General features: G+C 44.6%; 1 protein-coding gene across 1 annotated transcript in view; it reads left to right on the top strand.

The window, feature by feature from the left end:
- LOC140720674 (uncharacterized) overlaps positions 1 to 16,130 on the top strand; it is a 189,719-nt gene that overhangs the window by 90,217 nt on the left and 83,372 nt on the right. The window contains 3 exon segments of the mRNA XM_073035523.1: positions 4,546 to 4,668; positions 9,701 to 9,823; positions 14,856 to 14,978. Of these exon segments, the coding sequence (XP_072891624.1) occupies positions 4,546 to 4,668; positions 9,701 to 9,823; positions 14,856 to 14,978 (369 nt within the window).

Genomic DNA, 16,130 nt, shown 5'->3' with positions numbered 1-16,130 from the left:
CGTGGGGTCTCGTTTTGCTTTGCGCATGGTTTGCTTTTTGATAACAATTGGAGCGTTAAACTTTTAAGTATTTGCCCTGAACTTGAGGCTTGCCTCACTTTTGACCTTGTAATTGTAGCTTCAAACGCGTCGCGACTGGCTCTTGAAATAAAAGGGTTGAGGCCTTAGATTTCTTGGCTGGAGTGAATATTTGTGAAATATGGGTCAGTACAGGCAGGGAGGCGGAACATGCCATTCTAGTCTAGTGTCCCACTTGTGGTGTAGCAAACCGCTACACCGTGAATGTTACCATGTTGGACTCGATTCCTGCTTCTGTTATTTGATGCCTTGAACCGCAGACCCGCCTCTGAAAGCGATTGGTCAGCGAATTGTACTAACCGTCCAATGGTAACTCTCAGTGCCACACTTCCTCCAGGGATTTTTATTGAAGCATGGCCTGTGCATAAACTTCATGCTGGCGTTTTCCCCTGAATTCCCATTTCGCGTGAAACGGCACGTAAAGTAAGAACTACCTTTTAGATTTGCCAAAAATCATTAATGACCTTCACGTTAACATTTTTGCACTCTGTACAAACAGATGCTCGGACACAACCCGCTCCCTGGGCAATTCTTTGTTGCGGAATACAATTTCTGTAGGTAAATTAGGCCATCTTCGTTCCCTTTGACTGTTTCGGTGCCGGTTGCAAATAACGAGTACTTAACTCAGACCACTAGTTAGCATGTAAATAAAAGTTCACTTGCTCAATTAACTACATTCCCACGTGATTGTCGGTATAAAGAAAGGCTGATTATTTGAAGTTGCTGAGGATTATAATGACACTTGAAAAATTAGGATGCCGGCAACCTAAGGGCAATGGCTAAAGAATTGATAAAGACAAATGGAGGCTTTCCCTTGTACATCAAATGAATCATCATTTTGCAGGCAATGATTCTCCATGCACTTCACAAGTGAGCAGCTGCTTAGCCTGCCAGAAATGTTTCCCATTCCCAGATTGTGGAAGGGGTTAAAGGTCAATCCTTGCTGCTTTAGGGCAGTTCCTTCAGTCCTTCGTATGGGACTTCATGAAGAGCTGAAGGTGTAGACCAGAACTTGAGGATTGAACAGTCCCATGAATGTTGCAATGGGAATAAAGCTGGCAGCAAAGTGAAGGTGCTCGCCCCCTCCCCAAAACACTGCTGAGTGGGGTAGATGTCCAGGAAAATATGCAAGTGTTGGAGAAACAAATACAAGTCCTTCAAAATAGCAGGGTGAGGGGTACAGTTGGGATGGCCAAGTTTGTAAATGAGAATCGGGTTTATTATCACTGACACTGTAAAATTTGTTGTTTTGTGGCAGTAGTGAAGACAAAAATACAATTAGTTTCCATTTTAAAAACAGTGCAGAACAGAAATGGGGAGATGGTGTTCATGGACTGTTTAGAAATCTGATGGTGTTGTGTTAGCTGTTAAAATGTTGAGTGTGGGTCTTCAGGCTCCTGTACCTTGCAGATGGTAGCAATGAGAAGAGGGCATTTCTTGAGTGGTGAGGCTCATTAAGGGTGGATGCCGCCTTCTTGAGGCAGCACCTTTTGAAGATTTCCTCTTTGGTATGGAGGTGTGTGATCACAACAGAGGTGGCTGAGTCTGTGACTCTGCAGCCTCTTTCGATGCTGTGCGTTGAAGCCTCCATACAACCAGTCAGAACGCTGTCCACTGTGCACCTGTAGAAATTTGCTAACCAGATCCAGAATGGCCTGGCACAAGACAGTGAACCTGGTCAGGTGTCAGATCTCTCTGGGTGACTATATCAGAGACGGTGACCACAACTCCCTGACCTTTGCCGTGGGAATAGGAATAGACAATATGGGGACATCGTGATGCAATTAGAGAGGAACTTGGGAGTGTGAATTGGGAACAAATGTACTGGGACAAAGGGGGGAAATGCATGATGGAAATGTCCAGGTTATTTACGGAATCTTGCATGGAATTCTGGACAGACATTTTAAGGTGACAGGAGGCAAGTCTGGTGGGGAGGTCAGTTTTGATGCTGTCAGGTGGAGGTGGGGACATTACAGACATTTACAACTCGGACACATGGGTGATAGAACAATGAAGGCCTATGTGGGAGGAAAGAATTAGACCTTGGAGTAGGGTAAAGGTTTGGCAGAACATTATGGGCTGAAGGGCCTGTACTGTGCTGTAACATTCTATGCTGAAGCTGCTGACCTTTTTCACCCATTGAGGATTCTCGTGTTCTTCCGACTTCCTTGTCCTGAAATCCACAATCAGTTCCTTGCTCTTTCTGTCATTGAGTGCAAGGTTGTTGTGACCCCACTCAACCAGCTGCTCATCTCACCCCTGTACACCCCCTAACTGAGATTCTGCCAGCAGGGGTGGTGTCAACAGCAAATTTATAGCTGGTGTCTGAGCTTTGCCTGGCTTTACAGTAACGTTCAGAATGGTAGGTGAAGCACAGTTCTTGCCGTGTACCTGTGACTCTCAGGGAAGAGAAGTTATTTCCAATCGCACAGAGGCACACCAGCTTTCCATCCCCTCAGCATGCATAATTCAAAGAGGGTGATCACACAGCTTCCACAGAATCCAATCCTGGATAAGCCCCCAATGTGTAGTCCCCGGTAAGCCTCAGGCTCACTCAGCTCGCTCCGTCTAGGGGGAGCAGACTTCGGTCTCTCCAAACTGTGTAATCAGCTTGTGTAGACGCTGTGTGATGTCCCCACCTCGCCAAATAACACACAGTACACCATATGCGATTAAATGATTACACTTTATAGATCTTACTGGAACTATGTACTTAATAGAGATACAATATAAAAGGAAAACGTAAAAGGCGCCAAACTTATCAAAGTTCAACCACTTCGTGCACAACCATTGGAGCTCAGTTAACGAAGTCTTCTTGGCACCATTCAATCCCCTCAGACCTCCTCGACCCGCCGCCTGGGACCAACAACAGTGGTCGACCAGACACTCCACACGAATCTGTCCTCGCCGAAAACACTGGGCCTCGGACTCCCGCTCGGCGTCCGTTCCGTCACCCAGCTTACAGCATCGCGCCTTCTCTGTCTAAACCCCCCACGCATTCCCCCCCAAAAGCTCACGCAACACTAGCACACAGAGACCACAAGAAAGACTAACAGCTATCCCAATTGGTTAACAAATGAATACAATTCTCCTTATCAGTAATACAACCCAAACAAGCTGCGAGAGAAAGCTCTCTCACCAGTTAACATAACAAAGAAGCATTTTTAATGTTGACGTAACAAAGAAGCCAATTTCTTAGCCTCAGCAGTAACATAGAAGGAGAAACTCCTTACACAAGTCAGATTTTTGTCTGCTATAGATCTGTTGTGGTGGCAGGAAAATGACAGCAGCTCCAGGTCCTTGCTCAGGTAGTAAATTTGAGCCATCACAATCCCTCAAAGTGCTTCATCACAGTAGATGTGAGCAATAGTTGTTGAGGTAGCTCACCCTGGTCTTGCACAAATAACCAATATAATATGTCATGAAACTTGGAGGTAAGGAGGTTTTGGGCGGACCACGTGAAAGTGAGCGACATGGAAAGGACCAGCCAAGAAACGTCTCTGGTTAGGAAGTATAGGTTGAGTACCTATTATCTCTGAAATGCCTGGGGCCTAAAGTGTTTCGGACTTAATTTTATTTTTTGGATTTTGGAATATATAATGAGATGGCTTGAGATCCCCATGCACAACTCTGAATTTGCATGCCACCAGTAAGTAGTCGTTGTCTGACACTTGTACATCACACATGTACTTAATGGTGAAAATTATTGTATACTGTTAATAATGAAATAATAATGTGTGCAGGGAAACAACAGCAACATTGGGAGAACACCTGAATCAGCTGTTGAACAACAACAACAGGCTTTCAGTCTCCACTTGCAATACTGTGTTTAGATTAAAAGATCACAGTATTTGCGTTTTACTTTGGTTTTGCTATATGTAAGGTATAAGAACAATTAGTTGTAGACTTGCAAGCACGGAAACTTCTGTAGATGTTGGCGATCTAAAGCAACACATAAAATACTGGAGGATCAACATCTATGGAAATGAATAAACAATTGATGTTTCAGGCTGAGACCCATCAAGTCTGGATAGGAAGGGAGAACGTGCCAGGATGGAGAAAGGTGGGTTGAGGGGACACTTTATGAATGGTACCTCTCCTTAAAATACCAGTAATCTCTTTAGACTCTGGAAAAGCAATTGCTGAGGGCTCGAATGCCAAATCAAAAAGCAGAGGGCTCAAAGGACAACCTTGTCTAGTTCCACGTTGGAGTTTATAGGGTTTAGAATTCTGAAGATTAATAAGGACCCGAGCGGAGGGAAATAAATAAAGTAATTTAATCCAATGAATAAAATTTGGTTGAAAATTAAATGTTTCTAAGGATGTAGAAAACCTAGGTTTTTACCAAACTTCCATAGAGTTCCTTGTGTACAAACAGGTGACTTTGGCATAATCCAGTTGCTTAAATGACACTTACACATTTAATCCTCCCAGGGTCCTGTACTAATCTGGTTTCTATTTTCTTAGGTAATAAAACCTGTGCAAGTTCTGAGTTCACATGCCGTGATGGACGTTGTTTGCCTGGAAAGCAGAAATGTGATGGGGAAGCTGACTGTGCGGATGGATCAGATGAAAGTCCAGAAGTGTGTCGTGAGTATTGAGCTGAATCTACTAGATCTGGTCATCGTCAGTCCTGTCCTGACGAAGGGTCTTGGCCTGAAACGTTGACTGTTCGTTTCCACGGATGCTGCCTGACCTGCTGAGTTTCTCCGGCTTGTTGTTCATGTTCCTTTGACCACAACATCTGCAGTGTACTTTGTGTTTACTATAATGCAAATCAGGCCGCTGTGCAAATCCATGAGGTGTGCCTGCTCCCTAACCTGAGCGGTATGATGCAAGCCCTCGCCAGCTTTGCAATGTCCAATGAATAGATTGGTTCCTAATTAGTCGCAGGTATAAGAGGTGAATGAACCAGTGCACATGTTGAAGTTGCTACAGTGGACTTGATGTCGGTGTGCCATTGATGACATTCAGGTCTTTCTTCGCAGTAAGGCGCAAGGGAGTAAATGAAACCCCTTCACTGGTTTGCCCCTCCACCTGCCCTTTCAGCAACTTCTGAGTGTAGTTAATGTAAACGCGTGGGGTCTCGTTTTGCTTTGCGCATGGTTTGCTTTTTGATAACAATTGGAGCGTTAAACTTTTAAGTATTAGCCCTGAACTTGAGGCTTGCCTCACTTTTGACCTTGTAATTGTAGCTTCAAACGCGTCGCGACTGGCTCTTGAAATAAAAGGGTTGAGGCCTTAGATTTCTTGGCTGGAGTGAATATTTGTGAAATATGGGTCAGTACAGGCAGGGAGGCGGAACATGCCATTCTAGTCTAGTGTCCCACTTGTGGTGTAGCAAACCGCTACACCGTGAATGTTACCATGTTGGACTCGATTCCTGCTTCTGTTATTTGATGCCTTGAACCGCAGACCCGCCTCTGAAAGCGATTGGTCAGCGAATTGTACTAACCGTCCAATGGTAACTCTCAGTGCCACACTTCCTCCAGGGATTTTTATTGAAGCATGGCCTGTGCATAAACTTCATGCTGGCGTTTTCCCCTGAATTCCCATTTCGCGTGAAACGGCACGTAAAGTAAGAACTACCTTTTAGATTTGCCAAAAATCATTAATGACCTTCACGTTAACATTTTTGCACTCTGTACAAACAGATGCTCGGACACAACCCGCTCCCTGGGCAATTCTTTGTTGCGGAATACAATTTCTGTAGGTAAATTAGGCCATCTTCGTTCCCTTTGACTGTTTCGGTGCCGGTTGCAAATAACGAGTACTTAACTCAGACCACTAGTTAGCATGTAAATAAAAGTTCACTTGCTCAATTAACTACATTCCCACGTGATTGTCGGTATAAAGAAAGGCTGATTATTTGAAGTTGCTGAGGATTATAATGACACTTGAAAAATTAGGATGCCGGCAACCTAAGGGCAATGGCTAAAGAATTGATAAAGACAAATGGAGGCTTTCCCTTGTACATCAAATGAATCATCATTTTGCAGGCAATGATTCTCCATGCACTTCACAAGTGAGCAGCTGCTTAGCCTGCCAGAAATGTTTCCCATTCCCAGATTGTGGAAGGGGTTAAAGGTCAATCCTTGCTGCTTTAGGGCAGTTCCTTCAGTCCTTCGTATGGGACTTCATGAAGAGCTGAAGGTGTAGACCAGAACCTGAGGATTGAACAGTCCCATGAATGTTGCAATGGGAATAAAGCTGGCAGCAAAGTGAAGGTGCTCGCCCCCTCCCCAAAACACTGCTGAGTGGGGTAGATGACCAGGAAAATATGCAAGTGTTGGAGAAACAAATACAAGTCCTTCAAAATAGCAGGGTGAGGGGTACAGTTGGGATGGCCAAGTTTGTAAATGAGAATCAGGTTTATTGTCACTGACACTGTAAAATTTGTTGTTTTGTGGCAGTAGTGAAGACAAAAATACAATTAGTTTCCATTTTAAAAACAGTGCAGAACAGAAATGGGGAGATGGTGTTCATGGACTGTTTAGAAATCTGATGGTGTTGTGTTAGCTGTTAAAATGTTGAGTGTGGGTCTTCAGGCTCCTGTACCTTGCAGATGGTAGCAATGAGAAGAGGGCATTTCTTGAGTGGTGAGGCTCATTAAGGGTGGATGCCGCCTTCTTGAGGCAGCACCTTTTGAAGATTTCCTCTTTGGTATGGAGGTGTGTGATCACAACAGAGGTGGCTGAGTCTGTGACTCTGCAGCCTCTTTCGATGCTGTGCGTTGAAGCCTCCATACAACCAGTCAGAACGCTGTCCACTGTGCACCTGTAGAAATTTGCTAACCAGATCCAGAATGGCCTGGCACAAGACAGTGAACCTGGTCAGGTGTCAGATCTCTCTGGGTGACTATATCAGAGACGGTGACCACAACTCCCTGACCTTTGCCGTGGGAATAGGAATAGACAATATGGGGACATCGTGATGCAATTAGAGAGGAACTTGGGAGTGTGAATTGGGAACAAATGTACTGGGACAAAGGGGGGAAATGCATGATGGAAATGTCCAGGTTATTTACGGAATCTTGCATGGAATTCTGGACAGACATTTTAAGGTGACAGGAGGCAAGTCTGAGGCGGAGGTCAGTTTTGATGCTGTCAGGTGGAGGTGGGGACATTACAGACATTTACAACTCGGACACATGGGTGATAGAACAATGAAGGCCTATGTGGGAGGAAAGAATTAGACCTTGGAGTAGGGTAAAGGTTTGGCAGAACATTATGGGCTGAAGGGCCTGTACTGTGCTGTAACATTCTATGCTGAAGCTGCTGACCTTTTTCACCCATTGAGGATTCTCGTGTTCTTCCGACTTCCTTGTCCTGAAATCCACAATCAGTTCCTTGCTCTTTCTGTCATTGAGTGCAAGGTTGTTGTGACCCCACTCAACCAGCTGCTCATCTCACCCCTGTACACCCCCTAACTGAGATTCTGCCAGCAGGGGTGGTGTCAACAGCAAATTTATAGCTGGTGTCTGAGCTTTGCCTGGCTTTACAGTAACGTTCAGAATGGTAGGTGAAGCACAGTTCTTGCCGTGTACCTGTGACTCTCAGGGAAGAGAAGTTATTTCCAATCGCACAGAGGCACACCAGCTTTCCATCCCCTCAGCATGCATAATTCAAAGAGGGTGATCACACAGCTTCCACAGAATCCAATCCTGGATAAGCCCCCAATGTGTAGTCCCCGGTAAGCCTCAGGCTCACTCAGCTCGCTCCGTCTAGGGGGAGCAGACTTCGGTCTCTCCAAACTGTGTAATCAGCTTGTGTAGACGCTGTGTGATGTCCCCACCTCGCCAAATAACACACAGTACACCATATGCGATTAAATGATTACACTTTATAGATCTTACTGGAACTATGTACTTAATAGAGATACAATATAAAAGGAAAACGTAAAAGGCGCCAAACTTATCAAAGTTCAACCACTTCGTGCACAACCATTGGAGCTCAGTTAACGAAGTCTTCTTGGCACCATTCAATCCCCTCAGACCTCCTCGACCCGCCGCCTGGGACCAACAACAGTGGTCGACCAGACACTCCACACGAATCTGTCCTCGCCGAAAACACTGGGCCTCGGACTCCCGCTCGGCGTCCGTTCCGTCACCCAGCTTACAGCATCGCGCCTTCTCTGTCTAAACCCCCCACGCATTCCCCCCCAAAAGCTCACGCAACACTAGCACACAGAGACCACAAGAAAGACTAACAGCTATCCCAATAGGTTAACAAATGAATACAATTCTCCTTATCAGTAATACAACCCAAACAAGCTGCGAGAGAAAGCTCTCTCACCAGTTAACATAACAAAGAAGCATTTTTAATGTTGACGTAACAAAGAAGCCAATTTCTTAGCCTCAGCAGTAACATAGAAGGAGAAACTCCTTACACAAGTCAGATTTTTGTCTGCTATAGATCTGTTGTGGTGGCAGGAAAATGACAGCAGCTCCAGGTCCTTGCTCAGGTAGTAAATTTGAGCCATCACAATCCCTCAAAGTGCTTCATCACAGTAGATGTGAGCAATAGTTGTTGAGGTAGCTCACCCTGGTCTTGCACAAATAACCAATATAATATGTCATGAAACTTGGAGGTAAGGAGGTTTTGGGCGGACCACGTGAAAGTGAGCGACATGGAAAGGACCAGCCAAGAAACGTCTCTGGTTAGGAAGTATAGGTTGAGTACCTATTATCTCTGAAATGCCTGGGGCCTAAAGTGTTTCGGACTTAATTTTATTTTTTGGATTTTGGAATATATAATGAGATGGCTTGAGATCCCCATGCACAACTCTGAATTTGCATGCCACCAGTAAGTAGTCCTTGTCTGACACTTGTACATCACACATGTACTTAATGGTGAAAATTATTGTATAGTGTTAATAATGAAATAATAATGTGTGCAGGGAAACAACAGCAACATTGGGAGAACACCTGAATCAGCTGTTGAACAACAACAACAGGCTTTCAGTCTCCACTTGCAATACTGTGTTTAGATTAAAAGATCACAGTATTTGCGTTTTACTTTGGTTTTGCTATATGTAAGGTATAAGAACAATTAGTTGTAGACTTGCAAGCACGGAAACTTCTGTAGATGTTGGCGATCTAAAGCAACACATAAAATACTGGAGGATCAACATCTATGGAAATGAATAAACAATTGATGTTTCAGGCTGAGACCCATCAAGTCTGGATAGGAAGGGAGAACGTGCCAGGATGGAGAAAGGTGGGTTGAGGGGACACTTTATGAATGGTACCTCTCCTTAAAATACCAGTAATCTCTTTAGACTCTGGAAAAGCAATTGCTGAGGGCTCGAATGCCAAATCAAAAAGCAGAGGGCTCAAAGGACAACCTTGTCTAGTTCCACGTTGGAGTTTATAGGGTTTAGAATTCTGAAGATTAATAAGGACCCGAGCGGAGGGAAATAAATAAAGTAATTTAATCCAATGAATAAAATTTGGTTGAAAATTAAATGTTTCTAAGGATGTAGAAAACCTAGGTTTTTACCAAACTTCCATAGAGTTCCTTGTGTACAAACAGGTGACTTTGGCATAATCCAGTTGCTTAAATGACACTTACACATTTAATCCTCCCAGGGTCCTGTACTAATCTGGTTTCTATTTTCTTAGGTAATAAAACCTGTGCAAGTTCTGAGTTCACATGCCGTGATGGACGTTGTTTGCCTGGAAAGCAGAAATGTGATGGGGATGCTGACTGTGCGGATGGATCAGATGAAAGTCCAGAAGTGTGTCGTGAGTATTGAGCTGAATCTACTAGATCTGGTCATCGTCAGTCCTGTCCTGACGAAGGGTCTTGGCCTGAAACGTTGACTGTTCGTTTCCACGGATGCTGCCTGACCTGCTGAGTTTCTCCGGCTTGTTGTTCATGTTCCTTTGACCACAACATCTGCAGTGTACTTTGTGTTTACTATAATGCAAATCAGGCCGCTGTGCAAATCCATGAGGTGTGCCTGCTCCCTAACCTGAGCGGTATGATGCAAGCCCTCGCCAGCTTTGCAATGTCCAATGAATAGATTGGTTCCTAATTAGTCACAGGTATAAGACGTGAATGAACCAGTGCACATGTTGAAGATGCTACAGTGGACTTGATGTCGGTGTGCCATTGATGACATTCAGGTCTTTCTTCGCAGTAAGGCGCAAGGGAGTAAATGAAACCCCTTCACTGGTTTGCCCCTCCACCTGCCCTTTCAGCAACTTCTGAGTGTAGTTAATGTAAACGCGTGGGGTCTCGTTTTGCTTTGCGCATGGTTTGCTTTTTGATAACAATTGGAGCGTTAAACTTTTAAGTATTAGCCCTGAACTTGAGGCTTGCCTCACTTTTGACCTTGTAATTGTAGCTTCAAACGCGTCGCGACTGGCTCTTGAAATAAAAGGGTTGAGGCCTTAGATTTCTTGGCTGGAGTGAATATTTGTGAAATATGGGTCAGTACAGGCAGGGAGGCGGAACATGCCATTCTAGTCTAGTGTCCCACTTGTGGTGTAGCAAACCGCTACACCGTGAATGTTACCATGTTGGACTCGATTCCTGCTTCTGTTATTTGATGCCTTGAACCGCAGACCCGCCTCTGAAAGCGATTGGTCAGCGAATTGTACTAACCGTCCAATGGTAACTCTCAGTGCCACACTTCCTCCAGGGATTTTTATTGAAGCATGGCCTGTGCATAAACTTCATGCTGGCGTTTTCCCCTGAATTCCCATTTCGCGTGAAACGGCACGTAAAGTAAGAACTACCTTTTAGATTGGCCAAAAATCATTAATGACCTTCACGTTAACATTTTTGCACTCTGTACAAACAGATGCTCGGACACAACCCGCTCCCTGGGCAATTCTTTGTTGCGGAATACAATTTCTGTAGGTAAATTAGGCCATCTTCGTTCCCTTTGACTGTTTCGGTGCCGGTTGCAAATAACGAGTACTTAACTCAGACCACTAGTTAGCATGTAAATAAAAGTTCACTTGCTCAATTAACTACATTCCCACGTGATTGTCGGTATAAAGAAAGGCTGATTATTTGAAGTTGCTGAGGATTATAATGACACTTGAAAAATTAGGATGCCGGCAACCTAAGGGCAATGGCTAAAGAATTGATAAAGACAAATGGAGGCTTTCCCTTGTACATCAAATGAATCATCATTTTGCAGGCAATGATTCTCCATGCACTTCACAAGTGAGCAGCTGCTTAGCCTGCCAGAAATGTTTCCCATTCCCAGATTGTGGAAGGGGTTAAAGGTCAATCCTTGCTGCTTTAGGGCAGTTCCTTCAGTCCTTCGTATGGGACTTCATGAAGAGCTGAAGGTGTAGACCAGAAACTGAGGATTGAACAGTCCCATGAATGTTGCAATGGGAATAAAGCTGGCAGCAAAGTGAAGGTGCTCGTCCCCTCCCCAAAACACTGCTGAGTGGGGTAGATGACCAGGAAAATATGCAAGTGTTGGAGAAACAAATACAAGTCCTTCAAAATAGCAGGGTGAGGGGTACAGTTGGGATGGCCAAGTTTGTAAATGAGAATCAGGTTTATTGTCACTGACACTGTAAAATCTGTTGTTCTGTGGCAGTAGTGAAGACAAAAATACAATTAGTTTCCATTTTAAAAACAGTGCAGAACAGAAATGGGGAGATGGTGTTCATGGACTGTTTAGAAATCTGATGGTGTTGTGTTAGCTGTTAAAATGTTGAGTGTGGGTCTTCAGGCTCCTGTACCTTGCAGATGGTAGCAATGAGAAGAGGGCATTTCTTGAGTGGTGAGGCTCATTAAGGGTGGATGCCGCCTTCTTGAGGCAGCACCTTTTGAAGATTTCCTCTTTGGTATGGAGGTGTGTGATCACAACAGAGGTGGCTGAGTCTGTGACTCTGCAGCCTCTTTCGATGCTGTGCGTTGAAGCCTCCATACAACCAGTCAGAACGCTGTCCACTGTGCACCTGTAGAAATTTGCTAACCAGATCCAGAATGGCCTGGCACAAGACAGTGAACCTGGTCAGGTGTCAGATCTCTCTGGGTGACTATATCAGAGACGGTGACCACAACTCCCTGACCTTTGCCGTGGGAATAGGAATAGACAATATGGGGACATCGTGATGCAATTAGAGAGGAACTTGGGAGTGTGAATTGGGAACAAATGTACTGGGACAAAGGGGGGAAATGCATGATGGAAATGTCCAGGTTATTTACGGAATCTTGCATGGAATTCTGGACAGACATTTTAAGGTGACAGGAGGCAAGTCTGGTGGGGAGGTCAGTTTTGATGCTGTCAGGTGGAGGTGGGGACATTACAGACATTTACAACTCGGACACATGGGTGATAGAACAATGAATGCCTATGTGGGAGGAAAGAATTAGACCTTGGAGTAGGGTAAAGGTTTGGCAGAACATTATGGGCTGAAGGGCCTGTACTGTGCTGTAACATTCTATGCTGAAGCTGCTGACCTTTTTCACCCATTGAGGATTCTCGTGTTCTTCCGACTTCCTTGTCCTGAAATCCACAATCAGTTCCTTGCTCTTTCTGTCATTGAGTGCAAGGTTGTTGTGACCCCACTCAACCAGCTGCTCATCTCACCCCTGTACACCCCCTAACTGAGATTCTGCCAGCAGGGGTGGTGTCAACAGCAAATTTATAGCTGGTGTCTGAGCTTTGCCTGGCTTTACAGTAACGTTCAGAATGGTAGGTGAAGCACAGTTCTTGCCGTGTACCTGTGACTCTCAGGGAAGAGAAGTTATTTCCAATCGCACAGAGGCACACCAGCTTTCCATCCCCTCAGCATGCATAATTCAAAGAGGGTGATCACACAGCTTCCACAGAATCCAATCCTGGATAAGCCCCCAATGTGTAGTCCCCGGTAAGCCTCAGGCTCACTCAGCTCGCTCCGTCTAGGGGGAGCAGACTTCGGTCTCTCCAAACTGTGTAATCAGCTTGTGTAGATGCTGTGTGATGTCCCCACCTCGCCAAATAACACACAGTACACCATATGCGATTAAATGATTACACTTTATAGATCTTACTGGAACTATGTACTTAATAGAGATACAATATAAAAGGAAAACGTAAAAGGCGCCAAACTTATCAAAGTTCAACCACTTCGTGCACAACCATTGGAGCTCAGTTAACGAAGTCTTCTTGGCACCATTCAATCCCCTCAGACCTCCTCGACCCGCCGCCTGGGACCAACAACAGTGGTCGACCAGACACTCCACACGAATCTGTCCTCGCCGAAAACACTGGGCCTCGGACTCCCGCTCGGCGTCCGTTCCGTCACCCAGCTTACAGCATCGCGCCTTCTCTGTCTAAACCCCCCACGCATTCCCCCCCAAAAGCTCACGCAACACTAGCACACAGAGACCACAAGAAAGACTAACAGCTATCCCAATAGGTTAACAAATGAATACAATTCTCCTTATCAGTAATACAACCCAAACAAGCTGCGAGAGAAAGCTCTCTCACCAGTTAACATAACAAAGAAGCATTTTTAATGTTGACGTAACAAAGAAGCCAATTTCTTAGCCTCAGCAGTAACATAGAAGGAGAAACTCCTTACACAAGTCAGATTTTTGTCTGCTATAGATCTGTTGTGGTGGCAGGAAAATGACAGCAGCTCCAGGTCCTTGCTCAGGTAGTAAATTTGAGCCATCACAATCCCTCAAAGTGCTTCATCACAGTAGATGTGAGCAATAGTTGTTGAGGTAGCTCACCCTGGTCTTGCACAAATAACCAATATAATATGTCATGAAACTTGGAGGTAAGGAGGTTTTGGGCGGACCACGTGAAAGTGAGCGACATGGAAAGGACCAGCCAAGAAACGTCTCTGGTTAGGAAGTACAGGTTGAGTACCTATTATCTCTGAAATGCCTGGGGCCTAAAGTGTTTCGGACTTAATTTTATTTTTTGGATTTTGGAATATATAATGAGATGGCTTGAGATCCCCATGCACAACTCTGAATTTGCATGCCACCAGTAAGTAGTCGTTGTCTGACACTTGTACATCACACATGTACTTAATGGTGAAAATTATTGTATAGTGTTAATAATGAAATAATAATGTGTGCAGGGAAACAACAGCAACATTGGGAGAACACCTGAATCAGCTGTTGAACAACAACAACAGGCTTTCAGTCTCCACTTGCAATACTGTGTTTAGATTAAAAGATCACAGTATTTGCATTTTACTTTGGTTTTGCTATATGTAAGGTATAAGAACAATTAGTTGTAGACTTGCAAGCACGGAAACTTCTGTAGATGTTGGCGATCTAAAGCAACACATAAAATACTGGAGGATCAACATCTATGGAAATGAATAAACAATTGATGTTTCAGGCTGAGACCCATCAAGTCTGGATAGGAAGGGAGAACGTGCCAGGATGGAGAAAGGTGGGTTGAGGGGACACTTTATGAATGGTACCTCTCCTTAAAATACCAGTAATCTCTTTAGACTCTGGAAAAGCAATTGCTGAGGGCTCGAATGCCAAATCAAAAAGCAGAGGGCTCAAAGGACAACCTTGTCTAGTTCCACGTTGGAGTTTATAGGGTTTAGAATTCTGAAGATTAATAAGGACCCGAGCGGAGGGAAATAAATAAAGTAATTTAATCCAATGAATAAAATTTGGTTGAAAATTAAATGTTTCTAAGGATGTAGAAAACCTAGGTTTTTACCAAACTTCCATAGAGTTCCTTGTGTACAAACAGGTGACTTTGGCATAATCCAGTTGCTTAAATGACACTTACACATTTAATCCTCCCAGGGTCCTGTACTAATCTGGTTTCTATTTTCTTAGGTAATAAAACCTGTGCAAGTTCTGAGTTCACATGCCGTGATGGACGTTGTTTGCCTGGAAAGCTGAAATGTGATGGGGAAGCTGACTGTGCGGATGGATCAGATGAAAGTCCAGAAGTGTGTCGTGAGTATTGAGCTGAATCTACTAGATCTGGTCATCGTCAGTCCTGTCCTGACGAAGGGTCTTGGCCTGAAACGTTGACTGTTCGTTTCCACGGATGCTGCCTGACCTGCTGAGTTTCTCCGGCTTGTTGTTCATGTTCCTTTGACCACAACATCTGCAGTGTACTTTGTGTTTACTATAATGCAAATCAGGCCGCTGTGCAAATCCATGAGGTGTGCCTGCTCCCTAACCTGAGCGGTATGATGCAAGCCCTCGCCAGCTTTGCAATGTCCAATGAATAGATTGGGTTCCTAATTAGTCGCAGGTATAAGAGGTGAATGAACCAGTGCACATGTTGAAGTTGCTACAGTGGACTTGATGTCGGTGTGCCATTGATGACATTCAGGTCTTTCTTCGCAGTAAGGCGCAAGGGAGTAAATGAAACCCCTTCACTGGTTTGCCCCTCCACCTGCCCTTTCAGCAACTTCTGAGTGTAGTTAATGTAAACGCGTGGGGTCTCGTTTTGCTTTGCGCATGGTTTGCTTTTTGATAACAATTGGAGCGTTAAACTTTTAAGTATTTGCCCTGAACTTGAGGCTTGCCTCACTTTTGACCTTGTAATTGTAGCTTCAAACGCGTCGCGACTGGCTCTTGAAATAAAAGGGTTGAGGCCTTAGATTTCTTGGCTGGAGTGAATATTTGTGAAATATGGGTCAGTACAGGCAGGGAGGCGGAACATGCCATTCTAGTCTAGTGTCCCACTTGTGGTGTAGCAAACCGCTACACCGTGAATGTTACCATGTTGGACTCGATTCCTGCTTCTGTTATTTGATGCCTTGAACCGCAGACCCGCCTCTGAAAGCGATTGGTCAGCGAATTGTACTAACCGTCCAATGGTAACTCTCAGTGCCACACTTCCTCCAGGGATTTTTATTGAAGCATGGCCTGTGCATAAACTTCATGCTGGCGTTTTCCCCTGAATTCCCATTTCGCGTGAAACGGCACGTAAAGTAAGAACTACCTTTTAGATTGGCCAAAAATCATTAATGACCTTCACGTTAACATTTTTGCACTCTGTACAAACAGATGCTCGGACACAACCCGCTCCCTGGGCAATTCTTTGTTGCGGAATACAATTTCTGTAGGTAAATTAGGCCATCTTCGTTCCCTTTG

The sequence above is a fragment of the Hemitrygon akajei genome, chromosome 2 (assembly GCF_048418815.1).
Source record: "Hemitrygon akajei chromosome 2, sHemAka1.3, whole genome shotgun sequence".
NCBI lineage: Eukaryota > Metazoa > Chordata > Chondrichthyes > Myliobatiformes > Dasyatidae > Hemitrygon > Hemitrygon akajei.
This window is presented reverse-complemented; position numbering and strand designations above follow the sequence as displayed.